The sequence below is a fragment of the Cnephaeus nilssonii genome (genome assembly GCF_951640355.1).
Source record: "Cnephaeus nilssonii genome assembly, chromosome: 21".
In the NCBI taxonomy this organism is placed as follows: Eukaryota; Metazoa; Chordata; class Mammalia; order Chiroptera; family Vespertilionidae; genus Cnephaeus; species Cnephaeus nilssonii.
Window position 1 is genome coordinate 22,656,973 of NC_137092.1, and position 12,052 is coordinate 22,669,024.

The 12,052-nt window shown below is 38.4% G+C and overlaps 1 protein-coding gene across 1 annotated transcript in view; it reads left to right on the forward strand.

The window, feature by feature from the left end:
• Positions 1-636: 636 nt before the first annotated feature.
• The window catches only part of AXDND1 (axonemal dynein light chain domain containing 1), a gene marked incomplete at its 3' end in the record, with an annotated part of 50,121 nt that continues 38,705 nt past the window's right edge, over positions 637-12,052 (forward strand). Inside the window, exons 1-7 of the mRNA XM_079762054.1 lie at positions 637-1,018; positions 2,295-2,467; positions 2,886-2,989; positions 6,022-6,142; positions 7,029-7,114; positions 8,687-8,743; positions 10,470-10,572. Of these exons, the coding sequence (XP_079618180.1) occupies positions 943-1,018; positions 2,295-2,467; positions 2,886-2,989; positions 6,022-6,142; positions 7,029-7,114; positions 8,687-8,743; positions 10,470-10,572 (720 nt within the window). The 5' untranslated portion in view covers positions 637-942. The remainder of the gene's footprint in view (positions 1,019-2,294; positions 2,468-2,885; positions 2,990-6,021; positions 6,143-7,028; positions 7,115-8,686; positions 8,744-10,469; positions 10,573-12,052) is intronic.

Here is a 12,052-nt window from a genome sequence, read left to right on the forward strand (position 1 = left end):
GTTTTAATTACCCATTTCCCCCCAGAATTTGGCTTTTAGAAAAATATGCAAAACAGCGAAAAATTGGGCGTGGGGGTGGGGTGGAGGGTGAGATGGGGAGGGAACGCGAACAATGCTTAAGGGACGGAAGCTCAAATCCTGCGGCGCCTGGAGCGGTCAGCCGGAGGTGGCCCCCGGGGGAGGGCGCATGCGCACTATCGCCAGCCCGTGGGCGGGAGCCCTGCGGACACTCGGGCTCTGTGAGAACGGCCCGATTAAACATTTTTATTCTGTGGCTACTGATCTTGTGCTGCGATTTAAAACACATTGAGTCCCCGAGCGACTGTTGGGATTCTTAGCTGCCTCCCTCCTTCTCAGGCACCGCTGAAGGCAGCCCTCAATAAGAGCGGCTAAGGGTCGGGGTCCTAGGTTGCTATGACGACACGTAGGCGTTCCAAGAAAAGGCGGGGCGCAAGATGTCTGGCGGGAAATGTGATTACGAATACGGGTTTGCAAGTGTCCGTTTCCCTTCGGGTCTCAGACAGAAACGGTGCGAACGGTGCCCGACCCGAGCCCGTGGAGCTGGCGTGCGAGGCGCTGCCCGTGGGGTCGCCGGAGGCCGGGCCGACAGGGGTGCCGGCGGTCGGTGGGTGGCCAGCGTGTCCTTCCACTCGGACGCTGACCCTGACCCACCCGCAGGCTTCTTAGTCGCGTTGGGTGGGGAACGCTGAAGTCTCCTCAAGGAAGACAAACCCATGATGGACGAATTGTTAATTCTGATATTTAACATAAGCTCATAACGGGTCTCTCCCTCTTTTTTTTTTTTTTTTTTTTTTTTTTTTTTTTTTTGCCTGCAGGTCACTGTGGCAGCCCTGCCTAACATGCTGCTGATTTGTTTCTAGGTTAGCTTTCTGGAAGGATATTTCACATTACTAAGGAGAGTGATTTGAGGCATTGTTTATTATGGCTCACCCGAAAACGCCCTCCACATCTCTCGAGGGCAAAAAATTAAAAGTCTCTGTATCCAAGGAAGAGACAGGTAAAGTTCTTCAAGGGTCCTACAGACGTAAATAATCATGGCCATAGACAGAAATCATGATCCGTCCACCCTTTTCTTTCATCTGAGATTTCAGGACACCTTAAGTAGTTTCGTGGGTTTTTTTTCAATACACTTGTTGCAATAAAAGCCATTCCTTTTATAGTATTTTTGAGTCAGGCTGCTGTTTCACTACTCCACCTGTGTAATTTATTTTCAAAGGCTGATGTTTTTATATTGTTTTAAGTTCACCCTATTTTAAATACCAATAATTGTATGAAACAGTACTTTTTTTTTTTGGTACCTAGTATGGAACCAGTTTGTATCAGGTTTTTGTAATTATTCTAAATGAAAATAATACCTTATTTAAGATACTCATTCCTATACAGATAAATGCAGATCTGTATTAGAATAAGAATCAGCTGGACTCATTCTTTGTTTGTAGGAGAAATTGTGCTAAAGCCACATCTGAACTTGGGTTTTCTGTTTCCTCTAATAACTCTGATACCACCCCAAACTTTCAAGAAACAGAGACTTGATCATGTGAACTTCAGAGGTTTTGGTGGTGATCAAAGCATGATACCTCCTTATAGAAATTAACACACGCCATGCTAAGGGAGGGGCAGAAACTAGTGGAGAGTTCATTAAGAGTGACAACCTAATTTTCCTTGACTGACTTTATAGGAGACCTTTTCCTGTATTAGCCCTACCTATATAACTCCTCCGCCCTAGTCAAGCTGAGTGGGACACTCTGTACTGTTCTTCCTCTAACAATTTGCTCAGATTATTCCACTCTCTTCATTTCCAACAAGCCCAATTCTACTTTTACTTTTAAACCTAATCCAGATCCCATCCACTCTATAAATGCCCAGTTTAATGTAATCATTTCCACCTTTGAACTTATATAGAAAAAATATACTAAATAATTTGACAGTTTTGAGAACAGGAGGCTTCTTTTGTCATTTTCACATCAACGGAAAAATAGACATTCCCATCATCTTAATTGAGCAAGTGAAGTGAACTTATTTTTCAACTTTGAATTTGGAGTAATGGAATAATGAGCTTTTGAACCTGTGTCTGATGGAAGTGTAGGCAGGGCAGGCAATATGAGTTTCTTTTTCTTGATCAGGTGCTGCCGAGTATTTTAAATATTCTTGGCAACCAAATGCAGTGTTTCTTCTGTTAGAAACATATAAACGGGATTGATGAGACAGCCTGGGAACCGCCAACTAACTCCAAAAAACCCACAGTACGCTTTTTTCCCCCATTACTTTCTTAGGACTTCCTGAACTAAGAGAGAGAAAAAATATGGTGGATGGCTCAAAACCCCGTCCTACTTCCCTTCAGAATGAGTTCATCCCTCAGGAAGTTCTTCTTTCTCTGACCTCTGCAGCCAATGCTGGTTCTTGTCCTGAAAACTTACTGCCTCCTAAGAAAATTAAAGCCTCAAAGGTGTGTATATACATGTATAATGTACTTTGGAACACTTCGCTTTTTGGTATCCATTATTTATTTGAGCATATGTTATATATTCCAAGGTGTCTTAAAAAGTATGTTTGCATTAATTTCCTATATTGAAAACTAAAATCTTTTGCATGGATGTTTCTAAGGAAATACTTTGAATATTTCTATTAACTTGTTTTTGTGTGATTTACCTAACTGATCACTACTACTCTTAGTCTTAATATTTTTCTTTCATATTGAATTGTTCTAGTTTCAATCTTTCTCCATAATATTGAATAAGAATTTTGCTCTCTCTTTTTTTATGTAGAATAAACAAATGCCCTAATGTAAATATTCAAAATGATTAATAAGTTTTATTTGACTAGTGCGCCCTCTGCTGTGTATTCACATTTTTGTTCTTTACCAGGGTACCCTTCCACGCACTGTTGATCACGTCTGGCATCACCCTATTCGAAGGAATAAGTTCAAATATCTGATTGACCATCCTGTTTCCCTAACGGGAGCTGGAAGGTAAAAAAGGAAGATAGTAGGGGTAGATGCAGATGAATATTTGTGGGTTTTTTTTATTTCGTATGATTTCCTTGGGAAGGGCAGCATTGGAAAAGTCATAATCAAACATTTTGAAGCTCTCAGTATCTTTGATAAATCACAATACAATCTGAAGAGGGACCACCTTATCAGTAGGATGGCAATAGGTGCTAACTGTAATTTTAATTTGTTTAAAAGTTTTTTTGTATATATTTCTTTTAAAAAAAATCTTTATTGTTGAAAGTATTACATAGGTCCTCCTTTTTCCACCAGTAACCTTTTCTAGCCTGTAGCTGCCCCCCTCCCCAGGCTCTCACCATTCCATTGTCCATGTCCACGGGTTATGCATATATGCATACAAGTTCATTGCTTGATCTCTTCCCACCCACCCTCCCCTGCCTTCCCTCTGAAGTTCAACAGTCTGTAAATTTTCTTTTTGCATGCCTTTCTTTATTTGTCCCCTTATTTCCTATTCCTTGTGCCCTAGTAAAAGGGACAACATCATATAAGCAGAATGAATGCCTCTAGTGCCTCTTGTATTTGTATATCTGAGGAATGCTGGGTAACATAGCCTCAGATGTGGAAAACCTTGACAAATAAGTGCGTAAACCCTGGTTTTCCTCAAAGTGAACCCTTCCTTTACACTGTTTCAGATCAAATCCGTAAATACTCTTTGTTGTTTTCATTTCATTCCTAAAAATATTCTAAATGTCAACATTTTCCTGTGAAAGATTGTGACCTGCTCATTTTCTGTGCATGGCCCATTTGTCAACTTAACTCTCTGTTTGCTTCTTACTGAAATATCACTTCATCTGAAAAAAAAAAATGTTTACTGGTACTTGGGTAAGTTATTTAGTCTTTCTGAGTTCTGTTTTCTCATTTATGAAAAGAGAAAAATAGACATGCTCCATTTTGTGCACTTCCCAGGGATATAGAACAACAAATGAAATGATGAATGGAAGAGCACTTGTAAAACTACACAGTGCTATTTAAATATAAGGTGTTACAACGGACGAAAGACACTGGGGGCGGTGAGGGCATGTGCCCGAGGATGGGGGAGGCCGGGGGGAAGGTCAATGGGGGAAAAAAGGAGACATATGTACTACTATTTGTAATACTTTAAACAATAAAATAAATAAATAAATAAATATAAGGTGTTAGCTATATCAGTACTAGAAAAGGTGGCAGAAACTTGGGCCATTGACTTTTGTGTCCTGGGGTCTAAGTGTCATAAAGTATATTTTATGCACCAGATCATGGCTATAATTATTAATAGTAGTAATCAGTAGTTATGAGATGTTTGAAGTACTTTGAAAAAATAGCTATATCTGAATATGGCAATTAACTGGCATTAAAGCTTCAATGTCAAATGACTCCTGACTGTAATTTTTTAAATGTGAAGATCTGTTTTGTGATAGGCAGGATAATGGCTTCCCCCAAAACGTTCTCACTGTAACCCTCGGAAGCTTACATGGCAAAAGGGATTGTCAGATGTGATTAAGGTTAAGGACCTTGAGATGGAGAGATTATCCTGGATTATCAGGATGGGCCCAAATTAATTGCCCAAGTCTTTAAAAGTGGAAAAGGAAGGCAGTTGAATGAGTTGGAGAGATGCGACAGGAGAAGGATGACATTTGAAATCTAAGAGGGATTCAGCCTGCTATTGCTGGCTTCGAAGGTGGAGGAAGCGAGAAAACAAGCTGAGAATTGTCATTGGCCACTAGAAGCTGGGAATGGCCTTCAGCTGACAACCATCAAGGGGAACCAATAGACTGGATTCCATAATGACTATTGGTGGAAGGGACAGAGACTTCTGAAAATTATGTGCAGTGTAAGTGACATGATTATAACCTCTGTGGGGAGATAAATCAAGTAGAAGCATGTAGACTATACCAGAGAAACTTGAGAATGCACATAAATAACAACAACAACTTGGCAGAGTGATTTTGGCATTGGCAAAAGACAAGAGGACCAACCAGTGGAATGACACAAGGGTGGCTATAAAATTAATGTGTTAGTGATAGGTGGATATCGAGGGCTAAGGATGGGAAGCAATCAATTATGGATGCCGAGATTTTGATGAGTAGAGTGGTGGTGCCAACTGATAGAATTAGTGAATATTGGAGGATGAAAGTTAGAATGGAGGAAGATATCAGCTGTGCCTGGAGGTAACAAATGTCATAAGGTAAGATTTGATGGCATTAACAAGGGAGAAAGTGTAGGTAAAGAACAGAGGGATGAGGACAGAGTGTTGTGGAACATTTCCATTTAGTAGCCAGGAGGTCACAGAAGTCCAAGGAGGAGTAGTTAGAGAGGACGGAAGAACCAGGGGATTCCAGCAACACAGGATAGAGGAGAGTGTTTTTAAAGAGAGGTGACCAACCCTGGAGAAAATCCAGGGAAGTAGTGGAAGATAAGAACTGATCATTTTAGCAGTGGAAAGTCATTGTCGGCTTCCTGGAGAATAGTTTCAGAACAGAGATGAAGATGGAAATCAGATTTTTGGGAAATTTCAAGAAGTTTGATGTTTAACTGAAAATGAGAGATAGATGATAGATCCATTGATCGATAAACCAATCATCATGGTAAAATGACAGTGCATGGTCAAGGAAGATTTTTAGAAGGGGGAAAGACTTCAGGTATAGGCCAAGGAGAATGTTCCAGTGGCGGGGGAGATACACAGAGGTTATGACTGGTGAAATGAGATCCCCAAGGATGTGGGCAAAGATGAAATCAAGGACCATAAGTGGGGGAAATAATCCCAAGAAAGGGAATATATCTTAAACTGTGATTGAAGGAAAGGAATTTATTTGTGATGCGAGTGAGAAATTTGAGGTGGCGGAGAGAAGAATATGGGAGAACTCAGGTCTAATGCTTCAGCCCTGGTATGAGGCACGGAGACCAGTTTTGTGCCCCTTTCTACCCATGAGAAGGCTATGTGTGGACCTTACCAACTCTCATCCTGTTGCCAGACTGAAAACCGATTTTATAAATATTGTTTTCTTGCTTTTTAGGGATATTTCTTTTCTGTACGATGTTAAATATGTTAAAGGAGAGCCTCGGGAGGGTGTACTTTGTCCCCCACGTTCCCAACATTCATTACAGTCACATGATGGTGCCATTGTGCCTCATAAGGTAAAGAAAGAATTGGAGCCTTTGGGGACTAGATTTGGCTCTTAGTTCTTTGCTAGGCTCTTCGGGGTTAGGCTTCACCCTTTGGGACTGGCTTCAGCTGTTGGGGGCTAGGCTCTGCCTTTTGGGACTGGCTTTGGGAAAAAAAGAAATTTGATAATTTCATCTTCCTCTCTTTACTTAAAAAAAAATGTTTTCTCAAAATATAAAGTAATGCTGTACTATAACTAAATCTGCATTGCTTACCAGTTTTCATAGTGCTTTTAATTACTTCTAGAAAATGGTGTTTAGGAGATTTAAAAAAAATTTTTTTTAGAATCCACAGTTTAAAGTTGTAGAATTCTTATTTGGGGGATATTGCTAAGGTGAATTTTAAATTCCTATTTAATTTTAAAGTCAATGGATTTCTGAATAGTATATGGGACACCTGTAACTAATAGACCAAAGTTATTATGTAATTCAAGTTTTTTTTAAAAAAAAAAACACATATTTTATTGATTTTTTACAGAGAGAAAGGAAGAGGGAGAGAGAGTTAGAAACATCGATGAGAGAGAAACATCAATCAGCTGCCTCCTGCACACCCCCTACTGGGGATGTGCCCGCAACCAAGGTACATGCCCCTGACCGGAATTGAACCTAGGACCCTTGAGTCCACAGGCCGACGCTCTATCCACTGAGCCAAACCGGTTAGGGCTAATTCAAGTTTTTTTTAAAAGACATGCTCTGCCAAATGTTTTTTTTACTACTTGCCATGTACCATATTACTAATAATACTATTTTTCTAATCAAAATCCCTTAATAAATAGCATCCCTTTGGGACTGGAATTAGAATTTGGGGGATTCATTTTTTTAAAAAAAATCTAATGTTTTCATTCTTGTCCTTCTTAAGCCAAAGAAACTAACAGATACTTTGATTCCTGAAGAATTTCACATTGTGTCAAATACAGGAGTTTCAGGTTTAGAGTGCTTCGATGAGTGAGTACTATGTTATATACTGAATATCTCCATCTCCCTCTCCCTTTCCCACCCTCCCTTCTACAAAATTTTAAGTCAATGGAAAACATCCTTGGGTGAGGATTAACAACAACAACAAACTAGAACTGGATTCATGTTTTATAATGAAACTAGAGGCCCAATGCATGAATTTTGTGCAAGGGTAGGCCTTCCTTCCCTTGGCTGTTGGCACCGGCTTCCCTCTGGCACCCGGACCCAGGCTTCCCTTGCAGCCCCGGCTTCTTCCGGAAGGTCGTTCAGAAAGACATCCGGTCTAATTAGCATATTACGCTTTTATTATTATAGATATCCAGAATGTCTCACTCTTTTTATCTTATCCAGTACATATGTTATATGGCATTTCCTTGTGATGATGGGTTTCAGGACAATATTTTGCCAAGTAACTAAATAGAACTGATTTTTGGGGTAACTATTAATTTTTATATAATTAAAGTTTTTAAAAAGTTACAAAAATAGGAGAAGGAATTCCCTATACCTTCTATCCTGACTTACCTAGTACTTCATTTGCTTTACACACACACACACACTATTCAAGAGTAAGTTGGAGACATCATGACCCTTTACCAAAAATACTTACTTTATATTTCCTAGCAACCCACTAGTTATAGATCTTTTTGATGACTTTTTACCTCCATCATTTCTTCTATATTTATTAGTTCACATTTTACCATATGGACTCATGGATTTCTTTTTGTTTTCAATGGCTTATAATTCTTCACTATGATATTTATTTCAATGTTCAAAAGTTTTCAGATATGACATGATATTTAGGAAGCAAGATCTGGGTGCTAGGTGTGCTCATTGCCCCTGGGATGTCTCCTCACATACTCATTTTTTAAACTGAGTCTTTATATCCCCTGGAGATTTTTCACTGATCTAAATTCTGACAATGGACCTTATTAACCAACTGTGTTCCAGTAAGGGGAAGAACCAAAGGAAATGCTTATTAACTAGAGGGAGAAAAAAAGATGTATAAATAATAATGAATTTAAAGGATTACCAGATCATTCTCCTCACGATACTCATTTAGCTCTAAACAAGCACTTCCAGAGGACAGATAAGGCTGGGAGTCAGGAAAACTGGGTTCTGTTTAGTCACTTAACTTTGCTTACTTCAGTGTTCTTAGAAAATTCTTCCACCTTTGAAAAGGCTGTCTTTTATTTGTAATTCCAGTTTGTTCCTGGGAGCATGTCCATGCAGCATCTACTTATGTTGCCGCCATTTTTTTCCTTCCCTGATTCTTCCAAAAGGCTGTTTTTTAAATGAATATAGGAAAATTTCATATTGTGACATATTAAGGAATATGATTAAAGTCCTTTATTTAAAAAAGCTTCTAATATGATAAATGTCATTACACCTGTATCTGTAGATGTCTGAGACTATTTAGGCTTGATGTGTGCAAAATGGTGGACCTCTCTAATTACCGTCCAGCTTCTCAGTTCCATGAGGTCTTAAGTTGATCATGTTGTGATATGTGATAAACAGGCCAGGTAATTTTCTTATAGTAACATTTACCTGTCTTATTTATTGCAGCAAATACACGACTCTCCTCAAAGATAGTGAAAACAGGCTATTGCTCTTCCCATCTATGTAAGTACAATTTATTTTTGTGTTTCTTAGAAAGGGCAACTGTATATATTATATATAAAATATACAGTTTTCTTGGTACTTTATTACATAAAAATATGAAGATGATAGCAGAAACTCAAGATAATAATTGCCCACAATTCTGTTATCTAATCAGTGTTTTCATTTGTCCAATTGCATATTCAGTGTTTGCATATTTATTATATTTAAGTACTATAAAATGCTTTTTAGTAGTTTTGATTGTTTTTAAATTTTATTTTATTGTGGTAAGAACATAACATGAGATCTACTCTCTCTTTTTTTTAAAAAAAATATATTTTATTGATTTTTCACAGAGAGGAAGGGAGAGGGACAGAGAGTTAGAAACATCGATGAGAGAGAGACATCGACCAGCTGCCTCCTGCACACCTCCTACTGGGGATGTGCCCGCAACCAATGTACATGCCCTTGACCGGAATCGAACCTGGGACCTTCCAGTCTGCAGACCGACGCTCTATCCACTGAGCCAAACCGGTTTCGGCTCTTTTTTAAAAAAAATATATTTTATTGATTTTTTACAGAGAGAAAGGGAGAGAGAGAGTTAGAAACATCAATCAGCTGCCTCCTGCACACCCCCTACTGGGGATGTGCCCGCAACCAAGGTACATGCCCTTGACCGGAATCGAACCTGGGACCTTTCAGTCTGCAGGCTGACGCTCTATCCACTGAGCCAAACCGGTTTCGGGAAGATCTACTCTCTTAACAAATGTTTGTGCAATACAGTGTTAACTCTATAGTGTTGTACAGAAAATCTGCAGAATTTACCTTGCATAACAGAAACTTCATGCCTGTTAATTAGCAATTTCCTGTTTCTCTCTCCTGCCAGCCCCTGGAAACCACAATTCCAATCTATAATTCTATGAGTTTGACTATTTTAGATATTTCATATGAGTGGAATCATGCAGTATTATTCTTCTGTAACTGGTTTATTTCACTTTGTGTCATATCCTCCAGGTTCATACATGTTGTATGTAGAAGAATTTCCTTCTTTTTTAAGGCTGAATCATATTTCATTGTCTGTATATACCACATTTTCTCATCCATTCATTCATTCATGGACATCTATGTTGTTTCTACATGTTGTGACTAGTGTTACAGTGAATATGGGGGTGCTATTAATCTCTTTGAGATCCTGATTTTAATTCTTTTGGATGAATACTCAGAAGTGGGATTATGGGATCATATATAATAAAGTATATAAAATACACAGAATACTTTTATATGCTACATTTAACCATTAGTATTTCTTCATTTTACTAGTCTTTTTAAAAAAATATTTTTTATTGATTTTAGAGAGGAAGGGAGAGAGAGAGAGATGGAAACATCAGTGATGACAGAGAATCATTGATCAGCTGCCTCTTGCATGCTCCCTACTAGGGATCGAGCCCGCAACCCAGGCATGTGCCCCAACCTGGAACCGTACCATGACCTCTTGGTTCATGGATTGATGATCAATCACTGAGCCATGCCGGCTGGCCTGATACAGTCTTTTTTCCCCCTCTTCTTCTTTGTCCTTTTCCTGTCTTTACTGATATGCCCATTAGATCAATACTTACAGGTGTAATGCTTTAAGATACCATTAATATTCCATAGTATATGCATTTTATTTATACATATTATATATTTTTTTGTGATTTGAGGATGACCTATTGTAACACTAATTATTAAGTCTGCCACCTTAATCTTTTAGGAGACCCAATAAAAGAGTAGAAGTGGTCCAACTGAATGATGTGATGGATACTATGCTGGAGAGGGCTGGTGTGGACAGTAAGGAGTATACAGGGCCAACCCAGGTAATTGTAAAGATCTGTGTGACCTAGGTAGTGGTTACAAGCATACACTCCCAGATGGTAGAATGCCTGTATTGGATCCTGACTCTGCCATTTATTAGCTGGTGACCCTGGGCAAGTCATTTAATGTATTTGTGCCTCATTTTCCTCACCTGTAAATTAGAGATGATAATAATATTTACCTCATAGAGTTGTTGTGGAGATTAATGACATAATGAATGTAAAGGACTGAGAACAGTGTTTGGTATTTGGTAAACCTTGTATAATTAATTGTTAGTACACTTGACCCTTAAGCAACAGGGGTTTGAACTATGCTGTCCATTTATATGTGCATTTTTTCAGTAAATAACGTAAACATATTTTCTCTTCCTTATGATTTTCTTAATAACATTTTCTTTAGATTAATTTATTGTAAGAATATAGTATATAATACATATAACATACAAAATATGTGTTAATCGACTGTTATTGGCAAAGCTTCCAGTCAACAGTAGATTATTAGTAGTTATGTTTTGGGGGAGTCAAAAGTTGTACATGGACTTTTGACTGCATGGGGGTTGATGCTCCTAACCCCTGCATTGTTCCAAGGCCAACTGTATTATTATTACTGTATTTCATTGAATATTAAGCACTATAGATTATAACACCCTTATTATTTTGCATACCAATAAAAAGCACTGCCAATTAAGTTGTGCTTTCTTACCACTTGTAACTTTTATTTTGTGCTTAATGGAAGGGCTCTTTCAATCTTACATAGATATAGAGGTTTTATGAAGGCTATTTTTTGTTTTATAAATCTTTATTTTTTTAATTATTTTTTAAAAATATATTTTTATTGATTTCAGAGAGGAAGAGAGAGGGAGAGAGAGAGACAGAAACATCAATGATGAAAGAGAATCATTGATTGGCTGCCTCCTGCACGCCCCCCACTATGGACCAAGCCCGCAACCCAGGCTTGTGCCCTTGACTGGAATCGAACCCGGGACCCTTGAGTCCGCAGGTCGACGCTCTATCCACTGAGCCAAACCAGCTAGGGCATAAATCTTTATTTTTATAGAATTGGAAACATAGTTCAAAATAAGACACTCTTATGTAACCTTTACCCAGATTCACCAATTGTTTACATTGTGCCTTATACGCTTTATCATTCTCTCTCCTTTTCTGCGTATCTCTATAAGTATAGTTTTTTTCTGAACCATTTTAGAGTAAGCTGAAAACATCATGCCTTTTTATCACCAAACACATTTCAGGGTATATTTCTTATGGATGAGGACATTCTCTTACATCTTCATAGTACAGTTTTCAAAATCAGGGAATTTAACATTGATGTGATAATCCAAATTCAGATTTATCAATTGTCCCTATAATGGCTTTCATCACTATTTTTCCTGCTCTTTCAGGATCCCAGGATCACACAGTGCTTTTTCTTGTGACTTTTCTTTAAAAATTTTTTTATTTTTTATTGATTGCAGAGAGGAAGGGA